Source organism: Zootoca vivipara, chromosome 7, assembly GCF_963506605.1.
Source record: "Zootoca vivipara chromosome 7, rZooViv1.1, whole genome shotgun sequence".
Taxonomy (NCBI): Eukaryota; Metazoa; Chordata; class Lepidosauria; order Squamata; family Lacertidae; genus Zootoca; species Zootoca vivipara.
Window position 1 is genome coordinate 16,443,566 of NC_083282.1, and position 17,108 is coordinate 16,460,673.

The 17,108-nt window shown below is 41.1% G+C and overlaps 1 protein-coding gene across 6 annotated transcripts in view; it reads left to right on the top strand.

Moving 5' to 3' along the window:
• The window catches only part of NR5A2 (nuclear receptor subfamily 5 group A member 2), a 115,487-nt gene that overhangs the window by 87,611 nt on the left and 10,768 nt on the right, over window positions 1–17,108 (top strand). For all 6 annotated transcript variants that reach the window (XM_035124043.2, XM_035124042.2, XM_035124047.2 and 3 more), the window contains exon 6: window positions 5,817–5,964. In XM_035124043.2, the coding sequence (XP_034979934.1) occupies window positions 5,817–5,964 (148 nt within the window). The remainder of the gene's footprint in view (window positions 1–5,816; window positions 5,965–17,108) is intronic.

Here is a 17,108-nt window from a genome sequence, read left to right on the forward strand (position 1 = left end):
GCAAACTCGGCCCTTCAGATGTTTTGGGAGTACAACTCCCATCATCCCTAGCTAACAGGACTGGTCAGGAGTGCACAAGAGTCTACTAAACAATGGGGAGGTGGAGGATCAGGATCCACTAGTAGACCTATGGTTGCTTTGCAGATCTACACTGAGGTCCAGTGCCGAGGGCCTTCTGGCGGTTCCCTCGCTGCGAGAAGCCAAGTTACAGGGAACCAGGCAGAGGGCCTTCTCGGTAGTGGCACCTGCCCTGTGGAACACCCTCCCACCAGATGTCAAAGAGAAAAAATACCAGACTTTTAGAAGATATCTGAAGGCAGTCCTGTTTAGGGAAGCTTTTAATGTTTAATAGATTATTGTATTTTAATATTCTGTTGGAAGCACCCCAGAGTGGCTGGGGAAACCCAGCCAGATGGGCAGGGTATAAATAAATTATTATTATTATTATTATTTGCTTAGGGCTGCAGCTCAGAGCTGTAACTCAGTGTTAGAGCACCTGCTTTCCAGGTTCAATTCCTGGCATCTCCAAGTATGGCTGGGAAAGCCCCCTGAAGAGCTGCTGCCAGTCACTGTGAACAATACTAGACCAATGCTCTGCTGTCCTACTGCTCTAACCTTAAGGTTATTAACAAACAAAAAATACTTGAGGGGGAGGGAACAGGACTTGGGGGGAACAGGGCTTGGGAGCTTGTTTCTGGTACTGCTCACAGATTCAAGACACCCCCTGGTACTCATCTGCGGCCCTTTTTTGCACTTGGCTCTCTAGCCGGTAGACCACAGGGTTCCAGTAAAAAAAATAAAGCATATCCCACATGCTCACCCCCTACTCTAGCTATTTGGTATCTCCCCTCTATATGTATAGAAGCAGAAACCAGCACAGGAAATGGCATTTTTCATTGTTCGTAATGCACCAATGGCCCATAAATGCATAAGATATTTTATAGCACTTTGAAGCATTATCAGTTTTACTATTTGCATATTAGAACTAATTAGCAACCTCTGTAACATCATCCTGAGGGAGATGTCTGCTGGCAACTTAATTCTTTATCTTCTATTATTGGCATATCATGTTAAAATGGCAGGCATCGTATACTGTACAAGTCATCACAATTTTAATTAATTTTAATTCATGATGCCTGCTGTCTCTATCTAGGAGGAACCCATTCCCACTCTTAACGTATGAAAGTCCTCTGCTTTCCAGTACTTGCTGAAGAAATATTTATATTATATTTCCATTATATAAATGTTATCTACAATCTTTGCAGATAAAATCTGATTTGTAATCATAAAGTTATCATCATTTATTATGTACATTTGTATTGGGGGGATGCTAAATTAGTTTCACTGACAGTATAATCATTTTAACAGGAAATACTGCTTGAAGAGAATGGTTGCCTAAGACTCATCATAGCACACATGATTAGGCACTACTCATTTGCTTCCAGTGCAACATTCTGACTTGTGAAACTGCACTAGTGCCAAGATCAGATCCTAGTCAAACACTGAGAGAAGAATTTCAGCTACCACCTTCCAAAAATGCAACACACAAGGAAGAAACTAAGATTAAAAATAGAAAAATTAAAGAAAGTTGCCCTTACCTTAATGCATGCAACAACAACAACGACTAAGTTCTAATTAACTACATGGATCATTAACTTTAATCATTCACAGAATTGAAAGCAAATGCCTTTCAACCTCCACTCTGCAAAAACGTTTATCCCAGCTTCTAATAAAGAGAGACTAATGTATTAACAACATGTCACTATTACCTTTCCCAATGCTCAGATAAGCCACTGCAGTTAACTTGCCAATTTCCACTACCTCTAAGACCTTTATCAAATCATTTCTTAGCGGATGGGACACTGGAGGAAGTTACGCTGCTTTGCAACTGTACTCTTAGCTAAAAGATTCATAAACAGATCCCCATTTTTACACTGTTTCCAGCCTGTCAATTTGAACAAGATAACCACAGAATCAACGGATAGGTCATACACTGTTGTTTTTTTAAAAAATGACTTTAAGAACCCTTTCCCAATATTGCACAATTGCCATCATAAGCAATTACCATCATAAGTACAGGTTTCCTCTGTATCTTGGGCACCCTTAAGGTTTCTATTTAAGTCTTGCTTTCCCGCAGGCAGGTAAAAACTTTATAACAGCTAGGAACTTATATCAATTCACAGCTGAAATTGAGAAAGAATGTGCTATCTCTTGAAAGGAGTGGAAACGTGTGCAAGAATGTATGCGAGAACAGAACCCAAAGATTTTTCAGCTTCAGTGGATGGGAGAATATTCAGCACATTTGTTTTTTGACCCAGCTAGGACGCCTACACAAATGACACCTATCTGCATGGAACATGTTCACTTCTACTGGAGTATATTTCTCCTGTTGGATGGGAAACATAGCTGCCAAGTATCCCGTATCTGCCGGGAAAACCCCTTTTTTCTTAGCGTTTCCCAGCGGTCTCCCGTTTAGCGAAAAATCCCGGTATTGTCCCTTAAATCGGGATACTTGGCAGCTATGAGTGGAGGTGAATGCAATTGTTAGCAACCCTAATTACCCGGCCATTTTTCTGGTGCCGCTTGCCCTTCTATGGGCACCAGAAAATGGCGGCGCCGGAAGCCGCTTCCGCACATGACCGGAAGTTGCATGATGCGACTTCCGGTGGCGCTTTGCCCTTCTATGGGCATCAGAAAATGGCGGCGCCGGCGCCGGAAGTCGCTTTTACGTGTTTCCGGTCATGCGCGGAAGCGACTTCCGGCGCTGGCGCCGCCATTTTCTGGTGCCCATAGAAGGGCGAAGCGCCACCGGAAGTTGCGTCACGCAACTTCCGGTCATGTGCGCGCTGCCGATCCCGGATCTTTACGATCCGGACTTGGCAGCTATGATGGGAAAGTCCCAGCAGAATCCACCACAGGTTGGAAATTCTAAATGATAGTGAACATTTCCTAGGCACAAACCACAGTTTGAGGCATATTAGCTGCATGAAGCAATCCTTTCTAGAGTTGATTTTTCAGAGAATTGTAGGTCATATGCTAGAGCTACAATTAAGATACTCCACCACCAGTTATACTATTCTATCTGGCCAAGTGGTTCTTTGTTTCCAGTTTTTGAAGCACAGCAAAAACTGTCCAAAACAAAAGCAAAATTAGTGTACTCACCATTCACAACAATACATCTATCAGACCACTTTCAAGTATCTGAAACATACCATTGTCCTGTCCTGAAAAATACCATTGTACTTACTCTGTAAGTACTTACTTACAGAACATCACACAGTCATCATTCTAAAAAGAGTCGCTCAGTGAACATGGTCGTGTATAGGTCTTAAATATCTGGATAATATCCACCCATATGGCAAGCTCATCATCCAAGTGTACATCATATCCCCCCCCCCACATCATTTTCATTCACACTCTTAATATATTGGCTCAAAAGGCTACCCTTTTCATAGATAAGTATCCCATAGACTAAGCAGACAAGACAATATTCACTTTAATATTAACACTTCCTCCCCACCCCATCCCCACCCCTGGAAGAGACATTAACTGGGGCTTTTTCATGCACAGTTGAGTTTATATAAACTGATTGACACCTTTGGGGGTCGTCTTTCCACTGACTCATAATTTTGCTCACTCGTGAAAAAGGTTTTCTCGGTGCTCTGTATTCTCTAGTTAAAGCTGAAAATTCAACTCATCATATTTACACAATAAAAAAAAATCCATTCTGCCTTGTTTTTAATTGCAAATCTGACTCAAGGGACCAATTCTCCTGCTTAGGAGGCATCCCTGTGCCTTCTACTAGGGAACCAAGTGCAGTCAATTATGGTAATGAAATGTCAATAAATATAAAAATTTAATACAGTCGGCTCTGGGTGAGTGGCAGATGAAGACTTGCCTCCCAGACAAATTTGCTGGTTCTGCAAATATTAAATGCATCTGAAAGAACAGCTAGTTGCCTAAGAGCCTTCCAGTAGCAGAGGGTGGAAGAATCTACCTATTGGGGTTTCCCATTATGTTATCATCTCAGTGGTATAGGCAGTGATATTCATGACATTCATCCCAACATCTTAACTTATTATTAAGAAGTGAAGATCATATTTTCTCTTGCGTGGAAACAGCAATTGGTTACCTCACCAAGGGATTCCCACATGCCCTCCCAATACATCACAGAGGGGAAATTCAGCTGAAAATTAGATGTCTCAGCAGGAATTACACTTTTCAAAAAACAATAGCCTAGCTAACGTCCTGGGGCGGGGCTGTAAAATGATTTACATAAATTGTCATTTACAGGCACAGTTTTATGTCTTCATTTATTGAAAAAGGTGGTTCAGCCTACTGTCCAAACTCCCAGTCCACTGGACTAGATGGAGTTTGGGTGAGGCAGAGGTTTCCCTCCACCTAGCCCTGTCTCGTTCCTCTGGCTTCCACTGGTAGGGGAGCTCCACTGGTGCACCTTCCCTGGGTAGGCAGAAGTTTCTGCAGGTGATATCCGTGCCAGAGATACTTAATGAGTCATTCTGGAAGCAAGGTGGTGGGGTATCTGCTGAATCCTTGGTTTTCGAACAATTTCAGAAGTCGAACTGGTTCGAAAACCAAGGTACGACTGTACTGGTGACTTTTATTTATATTTGTTACCTTGATGTTTTTATGAAAACTCCTCAAGGATTATTGTTATTGTTAGCTAAATTAAACAAACACACAATGTTTACTGTTAAAAGTTCCACTACATTCAATGGTGTGTTTAGACTGCAGCATCAAACTCTCAAAAAGTGGTGTATCAATGTTAATAATTACTTTTCTAAGGAAGGCTCAACAGTAGCCTAAAAACAACAAACGAATGAAAAACAGATATGGCAGTTGTGAAAATCAAATTAACTTTTATCTATAGTGGTACCTCTGGTTACAAACTTAATTCGTTCCGGACGTCTGTTCTTACTTAACCTGAAACCGTTCTTAACCTGAGGTACCACTTTAGCTAATGGGGCCTCCCGCTGCTGCCGCGCAATTTCTGTTCTCATCCTAAGGTAAAGTTCTTAACCTGAGGTACTACTTCTGGGTTAGCGGAGTCTGTAACCCGAAATGTTTGTAACCCAAGGTGTAGACCTGAGGTACTACTGTCCAAGGGCCACAGGAGTATAAAGGTTTGAAGAAACAGAAGAGGACACGATAGTTAAGCTGTGCATCAGCTGATACATATTCCCCATTAGCTACTGTCCAGGAAACAATGTAAGGCCTTATTTAAAATAGTTATGTGCCACTCTTCATTATCTAAATTCCAGAGTGGCTCATACTGACATTAAAAATGCTTAAAAATAATGTAATAAAGAATAAAAGCAGCATAGAGCACATAAATAGAGCACTATTTAGCAGTGAGGTATGTTTAGGGTTTTTTATGTGTGAAAAGCATACGTGTCTTTAAAAGTTATATTTGCGTTCCACTCTGTCTCAGAGGAGCTTAGAGGAACATAGTATGGTGTTAAGCCAACAAGCAGAAAAGTAAGTTACCGTAGGCTACATGTGATGTTAAATGCATGCTTTCATTTCATGTGTCTCCACCCCACCCCCCTGCTGTAGTGAAGCTACTATAGCAGAGCCAGGTAAGGATCAAGACCACTGTGTGGTGTTTTTTAAAAAAAACAAAAACAAAAAACAAAACCACAAACAACAGCAAAACCTGATGCTGGGGGCCCAGTGAAAATGACCTTTCCTTCCAAAGCTGTTATAAGTCCCAGGACTAATTCAGCAAAAGTATGAAATAGCAGTATTAACGTATCTGGTTAAGATAACTCAATGTAAATATTACTCTTTTACAGGTGGATTACGCTGTAATAGCATCTCAGGCAGGAGTCACACTCAACAATCTTATGAGCCATGCACAGGAGCTTGTAGCAAAACTACGATCTCTGCAGTTTGATCTACGAGAGTTTGTGTGTCTCAAATTTTTGGTGCTATTCAGTTTAGGTAGGTACTGTCGCCATTTAATTATTGATTATATGTCTCAATATTATTACTTATATGTCTCTAACATTACCTATTTTTCTAAATTAGAATGTATCGTTTGTCAGTGTTGATGTGGGCCCCTCCATGTGTGAGGTCTGGAAAAATACACAATTATTGTATTATATTATATCCATAGTATGGGTCTCTGAGTGATGTAGAAAAAAGGCTATATTATAGAAGACAAAAATACAAATTTTACATGGGGTCACGAAGAGTCGGGCACGACTAAACGACAACAACCATTTTAAAAACACAGCAGAGATTTTTTTTAAAAAAAATCTTAAGAGCAACCACATTCAAATTCATCTAGTCATATGGAGAGTTAAAATTATCACATAAGAGCTAAAAAGTAAGACCAAGACAGTCACAGCCCAAGCAGAGCCAAAGCATCAGAACCAGCCTTACAAAATTATAATAGTGAGACATTGTGACATCAGGTAGAGAGCAGGTAGAGAGGTGGCGGGATCAGCTGTGGAACTGAATTCCACAACCAAATTGACATCAAATGGTTGACAAGTGAGTTGTCCTACACTTGGGAACCACAATATAGGGGGTTTTGCCAGTCCTGGGCGTGGCATATGGGTTGGGCTGCTCTCATGGCCTGCAAGGTCCTTTGTGCATTGCTTCCCAAACTTCAGGCAACCAGCTAGCTGTCGGGCATTTGGAAAACACTGTGCAAAGGGCTTAGCAAGCCCTGAGCATAGGGCTGTACTGTAGGGATTGGCTGTGTGAGCAAGTTCACCATGAGGAACTTGGTGACAAAGCCAGTCCCGCAGGCTTTACTCTGGACAGGCAGAAAGGGTAGAAGTGGCAATGGTTGGCCAACATGAGGGGAAACACCACTGGTAGCAGTACTTCCTTAAAACAAAAGGAACGAAAAAAGAAAAAAAACATTCCTGGCACTGAATGGAAGGCAAGGAAAGAAAGAAAAATATCCAGGTGCCTTAATGCCCAGTGTAGTACTGGCCGATTCTTCCATCACCCCCACCCACCAGTACCCATTACATGTGAGATTGTAAATAAAAATGTATCACACCAAGGAGGAACAACCAAGATCATGCTTTTCCTAGCTGTCCTGATTTTCTATGCACAGGGAGTTTGCTTACCAGTCAGGAATCATTAAAACAGAGAAGCTAATATTAGGTGAAATCAGAGCCAATGACAGGCAGAGCCAGCACCAATAACAGCTGGTTACCAGGATCAGGCCCCTTCATCATTTCAACAGGTTTCAAAGTTAAAGAAAGTTCATGCCACAAACTGTTCCATACCTTTGAGATGTGCCCAATGTGCAGAACCAAAGGGGTAGACACATTGGTACAAAATGCTATTCTGTGCCCATTAAGGATGTCATGGTCTACTGGCATGCTATGCAGTTTCAGTTGTGGCCATTCTAATTACCTGGACTGCGAAACAGGATGTCAAACTAATGGTCTCTTGTGCACTGTACCTGGCCTCTGCTTGGGGAACTTTCCCCTCAAAGGATTTTCTTAGGCCTATCTTGTCATCAGATCATACCTAGAAATTCAAATGTCATTCTCAGCTGGCTGCATTCTAACTTAATCCCCTCATCCTTCCTCTCATTTTGGAACTCAGCAGTTTTTCCTAAATTTGACAGATTCAAAACATGCACATTTTTAATACTGTAAACCAGGGTGGGTTGACTAAAATCAAGATAATAAAATCACGAAGAAGAAGAAGAAGAAGAAGAAGAAGGAGGAGGAGGAGGAGGAGGAGGAGGAGGAGGAGGAGGAGGGGGAGGAGGACCAATTCATATAAACAACTCACTAGTTTATTATTTAGATACTTCCTCAGTAAAAGTGCATAATTGGTTGCTTTAATCAGAGAAACGTTTATAATTAGGATATTGTCTCTGAAGCAGTTCCTGAATTCAGGTGTTTACTAGGCATGAAATAACCTAAAAAGTAACCTGGATTTATTAGTGTGTGGCACCTGTGGTCATTTGCCAGTCCCTGGCTCCTAGAATCAAGCCATTGGATAAAAACATATAGTGCCACATGGTGACAGATGAAGATGTTTTCCCTACAGTTCTTTCTTTCCAAAGCAAAGCAACCTAAAAAGCACCTTTCATAAGGTGATCAGGAGCTCATAAGAGGGTCGCACATTTCATTTTAAGAAATTGTGGGTTGGATCCAGAGTTAAGTGAGCATAGGGGCTCATGGAAGCTGATTTTCTTCCCCATGGCCATCTCTTACCTTAGTTTAGAATGTAAGATATTTTCACATTAGGCAATGCAACCCAAACGTCTAAGGAGCTATGCAGCCTGCTCTGTGATGAAATATTTAAAGAGATCCTTCGCACTTCAGTGGTATTTTAAATTAGCTGAATATCTGAATTACATTTGGAAAATGCTCACGTTTATTTTAAACAGTCTTTACGTTTGATCACTTTCATCAGCAGCTCCCAGTACTTTGCATTCATTTAGAACATCTACCATTCCGTGTCCTGTCACTTGAGGCTCTCTGGCAAGGAGACAATCTTGGTCTCAAATGAGGCACTGAATGCAACTCTCAGCATTTGACATCTGGTTCTCTTAGTAATCTAAAACATTTGTGTTGCACCTTTCTACCCCTATAAAGCAAGCAAGCAAATAAAAAAAGATAAAAACAGAATAACCAAATAAGCACAGTAAGCAATAAATAATATATAACTACAAATATGAAAACCACAGCAAGCAGCCCCAAAAACAGTTAAAGTGATAAGACAACAGCCACCCAGTCAATTAGCTCAAAGACTCCCTGAAACATTATCATCTTAGCTTGCTGTCTTGATTTTTAGCATGAGGGAACCATGTGAACTACTTTTTGAGAAGAATTTCAGGGCCTTGGTACCCCAACAAACTATGGCTTACTTATGTGTGACCAAGGCCACAGTAACAACTAACCATTTTCTAAGTAAAGTTTGAAATCAGATACTCTAGTTTTACATGGTAATGTAAAGGTAAAGGTAAAGGGACCCCTGGTCGTTAAGTCCAGTCACGGACGACTCTGGGGTTGCGGCGCTCATCTTGCTTTATAGGCCAAGGGAGCCAGCGTTTGTCCCCAGACAGCTTCCGGGTCATGTGGCCAGCATGACTAAGCCGCTACTGGCGAAGCTAGAGCAGCGCACAGAAACGTCGTCTATCTTCCTGCTGGAGAGGTACCTATTTATCTACTTGCATTTTGACATGCTTTCAAACTGCTAGGTTGGCAGGAGCAGGGACCGAACAACGGGAGCTTGCAGGAATTCGAACCGCTGACCTTCTGATCAGCAAGCCTCTGTCTAAACCACAGAGCCATAGTAATAGCTGTTGCTAAATAATGGAGCAATCCTTCGTGTGCCTACTTGAATAGTCCCTTTGGGTTCAGTAGGGCTAACTCCCAAGTAAGGGGGTATAGAATTGCTGCCTAAGATGTTTTCACAATGAACAGAATCACAGAACTGTAAGAAGGGACCCAAGGGTCATCTAGTCCAAACCCCTGCAATACAGAAATAAAATGATAATCTAAACAAAAGTTGCAATATTTCATTTCTTACTTATTCTCTTGTTGTTGTTTTTTTAAAAAAAAAACCCATTAACAGTCAGTTCTAGCGTTGTCACATAGTTTTACCGAAAGTGAACTTTAAGGCAAATTTCAATATTTTTGCTCGGGCAGAACAACTGAGAGATGTCAAATGAGCCTCATGACAATTAGTGAAAGCTCAGAATGACTTGGCGACACACCCCTCAGTTACCACAAAATTTTGCCTGAAACCAAAACTTGAGATAAATCTGGGGGCAGGAGGATAAAAATAAATCAAAGCCAGCTGAGATAGCAAACTTTCTTGAGCATCCCTACTTTGCTCCTAAATATATTTACTTAGAGGTAGGCCCTCAGCTTGGACTTCTTTCCACAATTTAGAATGTGGCCTAAAATTAATTTATCAAATTTTGGATCACTACAGCAGGAACTAGATTCAGTCATCCAGCAAAGTCAGACCTATGACTATAATAGTATTCTTTGACATTGTTTACATTAGTTTTTTTGGTTTTTTACATAAGGAACAAATGTTGTTTTTCTTTAGCCTTTTGTGTTCAGGTGTGGCATGACCGCTTCCCCTGATTTCTCTGCCCTATTGCCAACAGTCCCAACCATATCAATGGCAATCCAGTCATTGTTTTCCCTTTACCAAAACTTTCCATTTGTCCTGCTAGCTCTCATTACTCGAAGTCAGCAAGGGTGATTTGTCAAAGCTTCCATCTGAACAGTTTGTAAAGTGAAATGCCAATAGGAAGAAAGTTAGACATCATTTCACCCATGTCCAGTCACTTGTCTGTCTGCTGAGCTTAATGCTAGAATAGGCAGCGACTGATGGGTACTGTTCTCTTATCACTGTCAAGACCACAGATAAATGTACTTCATTTAAGAAATGAAGGCTTTATCAATGGGCAAATAATTGCAGAGCAACTATTGATCCCACGTCTCACTTAACAAGAGACAACTGGGACTTGTAGAAATGGTAAACATTTAATCATTATGTATGGCAAACAGCGGGCTCTTACTGAGAGCAAAGCGAGCATTAGTTTTTATGCAGGATACAGTCCCATCTTTTGTGACAGTTTTGGATGCTAATAAAAACATTTTAAATCCTGAACCACAGTGACCCAAATCACTGTGTCAGGGAAAGTTGAATTCATTGCCACCTGTTAAAATATGCAAACGAAACACATTTACATATTTTTGTTTAACTTGCATAATTTATTCTGCTTCTGCTAAATGTTTCATTTTTGCTACTTTTCTCATTCATTATAAGCTCATTTTGTTTAAACTTTTTATTCATTACCTACCATTGCTTTCAATGGAATATCCAGTCTTTTGTAGCTGTGGTCCATTTTTTCTCCCTATAGGATCACAGAATTGTACGTTTGGAAGGGACCCCAAGGGTTATCTAGTCCAACCCCCTGCACTGCAGGAATCACATGATAGAACAGGCATCCCCAAACTGCGGCCCTCCAGATGTTTTGGCCTACAACTCCCATGATCCCTAGCTAACAGGACCAGTGGTCGGGGAAGATGGGAATTGTAGTCCAAAAGATCTGGAGGGCCGAAGTTTGGGGATGCCTGTGATAGAATATGAGTGGCTTCAAGGGAAATACTTTCAGCAAGTTTAACATGAGGAAAAAATGACTCCATCATTGGAGATCTCTCAATTTCTCAATCTTAAATTCCATTCTCCAGGTTTCTGCAGCTATTTGTGGTGGGTTAAAAAAATTTCTCATGAAAATACTTCAGCATTTTAGTGTGAATTTCTGGCCTTATCTAATTTCTTCCCCCTCTTCCCTCCATATTTCTCAAAAGTTCTGCAGAAGCAGGAACCTCCATATTCACCCCCTAATTTCATTGTCCAACAGTCTAGGGAGATGTAGAATGATTCTGAGAAATTTTCCTCATCTCATCAAAACTCAGAATCCCTCAGATGGGCCTGGAGACACACACACACACACACACACACACACACACACACACACACACACGTTTACTTGTAGTTTTGTTTTCTATGGACTACAACAGCCATTTCAGTGTTGCCCTCAGCAAGTACTCAGAGAGCCTTATCACAGTATTGCATGGATAATTTGCCATGAATGAATTGGTTTATCTCAAGACATCTTAGGGGGATATCTTTTTTAAGCTGCCTCAGTATCTGGGGGAAGGGTATAATTCATTTCTCCAATAGCTATGGAAAATTTTTGTAACACATTCCTCACGTTTTGTTGCCTGTATACTAGTCATATTTCACCAACTCAGCTAAAATAGATAAGAAGTGTACCCTAGTGTATACACTACTATTAGAATTTAGACAATGTTTTTAACTTTCTGCATATAATATCATAATTGGGGGAGGGGATGTACTATGTGAGAGCCAAAAAGAGGCATATATCTTGCAACCTTATTTTTGAGTAACATATGTATTGGGAAGCTAATGCCAGAAAATATAAATTTTCTGAAATTTATGGAAGCACTTGGGATTCAGATAGGATTGATTAGCATTCAAGGGAGGTGACCGCTCAATATTTACACCACAGAGAGTTGGCAGAAGCAAATAATTGTACATAAAGCTGATGCTTGTCTTAATTAAAGTGGTATAATAGGTGTTGGGTAGGGTTGTTTTTTTCCTAGTGAGCAAAGCAGTATAGCAATGACCAGATATAACTCATTTTGAAGTTCAGAGTTTAAACCTAATCAATATGTATTTATAACAAGGAAAGAAGTGAATAACGTTTATTACAGGGTGGCAGCTAACAGTAATGGATAGGAGTGCCGTTAGTTAAGCATATTTTCTCCCCGCAAACAATTACATCTGACAAAATATTTACCCTAAGGGCTTTTTTATATAATTGCTCTTATTAATTGCTTGCTTATGTCTTGGTACACTCCCCTTCACTTTTCCTAGGATTCCAAAACTGGTAGAACCTCAAAATGATGTTTATCCCACACACACTCGCCAAAGTCTGGTTGCTCCAACATATCTAGTATAAGAACAATGTGTGGTGCATTTGGAGCAGCTGGTACATAATACTCCTTTGAATGCTAATGAACACAAAGGGAGAAAACTGCAGCCAAATCAGACAGCCGCCCAATAATAAAGAAGCCCATTAGACTGTAGGGTAAAATTGGTTGCTTTTCTAAATATGGTAAAGGGTCACTGTCTATATTTTTGTTGTGGCACAAATAGGACAGTGTAACAAGCTGTATGCTAGTTAATGACTGTGTGTTACAAACTCATATCTCCACTCCATTCTTCAAAAGCTTGCCACTAAAAATAAACATCACTATGTCAGCAGTGCAAAGTGTGAATTGTCCTCAGGTCATTGCAGCAGGGGCTACAGTTTAGCAGGCACTTTATACTATGTAATATATTTAACATAATTCTTAATCTACCCAGTCATTGATTGCACTGGGCCTAGGGCATCTGAGACTGAGGAATCTCAGTTAACTTTGGAAGTTGCCCAAATCAGTTATGAAGGCCCAACACCACCGCCTGTTCTGCACGTCTTCATTTTCAAAATGCATTTAGAAGCACTCAACACGCTACAGACAAGATTTTAATCCAAAAACAACCTCGGTACCAGTTGGAAAGGTTGGCCTCATCAGTCACCTGTGCTTCTCAATATGGTCTGAGGAGCAACAGCCGAATACCCATACCTCAACAATATGCCCATATTGCTTCTCCATAGCTGAGGTTCATAAATGTGCTTTGATTGTGCCCGAGCCTTTAGAGCAGGTTTCCCCAACCTGATCCCCTCCAGATGTTTCAGACTGCACCAGTCCCAGCCAGCACAATTGCATAGTGCTGGGCTGCAAGAGTGTAACTCTATTGCAGTCAAAAACACCTGGAGAGCACCAGGTTGGGGAAGTGCTACTTTAGAGGTTCACATATCCACCCTGTGAGTTCCCCCTGCCATCTATCCTCAATATAAAAACCACATCTCTGTGTGTCATTGCCCATCCCATTAATAATCCATGTTCATGGTACTACAAGAAAATGGAGGGAACTGGGGAGGGGGAATGTACCATCAAAGAATAACCTGGAAGTTTCTCCAATACGATTTGGTGATCTTCTCAATACCAGTGTGTATCCTTTAAATTAGAGAATGATCCCCTATTACGAAACATAGCAGGAGCTAGGTTCCCATGTAGGGAGACAGTGCCTTAGTTAGCACCCAGGTTAAGCTGATGGACAAAAAATTGAAAGCCTTTGTATGGATTAGGTGGAAATTTCCTTGGTTTCAAGGAGACTGCAGACACCCAACTACAGACACAAGAATCAACACATATCATCCATACCCAGGATTGTGGTTAAGTTCTCTCCATCTTAAGCATGATCTTTAGCCAAAGTCCTTCCTGTACTTTTGGATTATGGTTAAGGAAGGAGAGATCTTAGCCACAATCCTAGGTTCAGATGATACACTCAACCAAACTATACTGAAAGGACTGGGGAAGAGCAAAGTAGGTGCAAGCTCCTCTCTGGGACATTTGCACAGTCCTGGTAAGTCATGGTTTGGTTCACCATCACATGTGAGTGAGGCCACTGCTAGTGTGCTATTTTGAAGTTGCATTATACTTGCCCACTCCTACTGTGAACAGCTCAACATCATTGCCCAATCTACGGCTTGGGAGCCAGTTGTTGCTTTACTTGGTGATAACAGCGATTAAACCTGCATGCACACTCTGCAACCGAACTTCGCCCCTTAAAATATTTCCATTCTAATGCCTGATCAGCCGTGGATGGCATGGAGTAGCTGGGCTGCTCACCCAGGAAGGTTGGCGTAGTGCAAATGCGCTGGCTGAGTTGATCTGGCACTCCTACTGACACTTTTGCACTGCACCGACTTCACTACAACCATGCCATTCACCCTTTTCATCCTGGTATGCTGCAGCGAGTCAGCCAGCTAGGGGTCAGGTAAGCTGTGAAGCTGCAACCATGCCATCTACCACCGCACACAACACTGATGTACTGCATGGAGAGAATATGAACCAAATTTTGGAATGAATGGAATTGGCATTGAAGTCAGCACCTATAAAATAGGCAGAATTGAACCACTAGATATGAAGAACAGCTTTGATGCAAATCTGAATTACAATCTACAGATTAAATTAGTGCTGATTGGTTTCTGCTAATTAATTATTTTCAGCTGTCTTGAAATCCTACCAATTTCTTACCAAATTTTTCTTTCTTTCTTTTTGGACTGCAAGGTATATAATAAGAGCAAATTAATCCTTCCAGTACAAAACAGACCAGCATTTGGTAACCTTTTTAAAAGAAACTTTTTAAAAAAACCAATGAAACATTGTGTTGTGTCCTTTAGCACTATTACGGGCACTCAGTCTGTTAGGACATATTGGGCGATTATAGGCCAGTCTTTTCAGAAAAAGCCATGGGTTTCAAGTTAGCAGTAACCATCTATCAATTCCAGAGATTATGGCATGATTTACTGTCCCGGCATGGTGTATTCTCTGATTTTCTGCCTCCTATGAAACATTGTGCTTTCCTTTTCTATTGATGTATCAACTATAATAGTTACAAGCAGCTACAGAAAAATCAATAGTGGACTTTCATTACTGAGCACATAAAGTAAAAGAGGACCCACGCTGTGATAGTCTCTCGCTGTTAAATAGTCACTGACTGCAAGGTACACAATAAATGTCTGTTATTTTGGTCTAAATGAAGGATGTCTGAATTTGAAACATCAAGTATCTCAGATTTTGGACACAACCAGGGCTTCAAGTCAGGTTATCCTAGCTAGCAATTCTTTCCTAAGGCAGGTAACAAGACCAATCTGTCTTTCCTACGGTGGGATCTGGGTAGTGTGGCTTTTAAAAGCTAAATGGGAAAAATGAACATTCAAATGACATTTTCCATGTGCATTGTGTTGCAATCCCTCTGATGTGTTCACCTGGGTTGAACTGTGCATTTTAATTGTGTTAATGTTCACCGCATCTCAAGAGTACCCTATGGCCTAAGCTGAATGGTGCAATAACCTGTGTGTTGAGCACTTAGAAAAGCAGCAATGATCAAGGGAGGAGAAAAGGTTACAAGGTATCACTATAAATGGCTTAATTTAGGGATAGGGAACATGTATTAGAAGACTAGGATGCCCTGAAATAGTATTAGAGAGCAGAAGCTGTAACATATTTTTCATTTTCATATTTTTATATACCATAATGCCAGCCCATGAATGACAACAAAGCTACCAGTAATATTTCTGAAATGCTTCATGTTTCATGGATGTTTGACCCTATAAATGTTCCATGTTAAGAAATGAATTCCTGACTCTGAGTAGTGCACAAAAGTTCCTTCTTATCCATTAAGACTTCCTAGCAATTGCAGTGAAAAAGAGTTATTCCTAATCTCAAAAGTTCAAAATCAGAAGACTCCTCCTTTGGAATCATTATCTTTATGTAAGATGAGTTGTTTTTAATAGGGAAATGCCACTTCAATGTGACACATCTCCCTCTAATTCTTCTGTGGTTTACTGAAGTACAACAGCACAAAGCTGAATAAATGAAAATTAATGGTCAAGCTCAGTCCCAGCTCCTGCCAACCTAGCAGTTCAAAAGCACATCAAAGTGCAAGTAGAAAAATAGGTACCGCTACAGCGAGAAGGTAAACATGCTAGAGTAGCCTGGCTGAAAGCAGTAAAGAGCTATTGTGATACAGTCAGAAGTATCAGAAGTATTTTCGCCACACGTGCGTTCTGTGCATGCGCAAAGAGTGAAAATCGCGGAAATTGCGCTTTGCGCATGTGCAAAATGGTGCTTCGGGTTACGACCATTTCAGGTTACGAACTGCATCCCGCAACAGATCGTGTTCGTAACCCGAGGTACCACTGTAATCTTAGCGTGATGTGGAGGGGGAATTAGAACCGGGATAATTCAGAATACTACCCCTTCCATATCAAAGCTCAGCCCCTTCCAAAGTTGGGCCTGGATCATATTTGGGTTTGCTCCTCCAGCAAGACCTTGTTGCTGCCACATGCCATCCTCTCCCTGCTGCACAGTCTCTTTCCCTGCTATGTTTACCACTAAACCATACCCAATCATTGTAGTGCAGCAGTAAGAGCAAGGTACTGGGGAAGTTTCCAAAACAGTGTTCCAGGTGCTAGACTAGGAAACAGTTTTCCACACATCGGTCCATAATATACCTCATTGCTCTGCTGCTGCCATGTAGTCTGATGGAAGAGGCAGCAAGAGAAGGGGGGTGTTTTTAGTACACTAGGCTGGGAATTTGTCAAGAGTCTTAGTACAACAGAGTTTCACAATTTGGAACTGGGCGGGGAGGAAACATTAACTGGGGTAGAGGAAACAACTGAACCCATTTCCAAATCAAGCTGAGGGGTGTTTGCCCACCATTTGTGTTAAATGACAGGTTTCTGTAGCTAGAGATGCTGCTGAAACCTGCCACAAGGCAAATCTGTATACACTATGGATCCACAGATACAAATGATATATTTCCCAAGGCATATATGCATAGATGTGTGCATATATTATTAAATTACATAGACCAGGGGCCAAAAGGTTATGTTTGCTTTTCATACATACTGGGAGACCTTTGCCTGTCCCATTGGA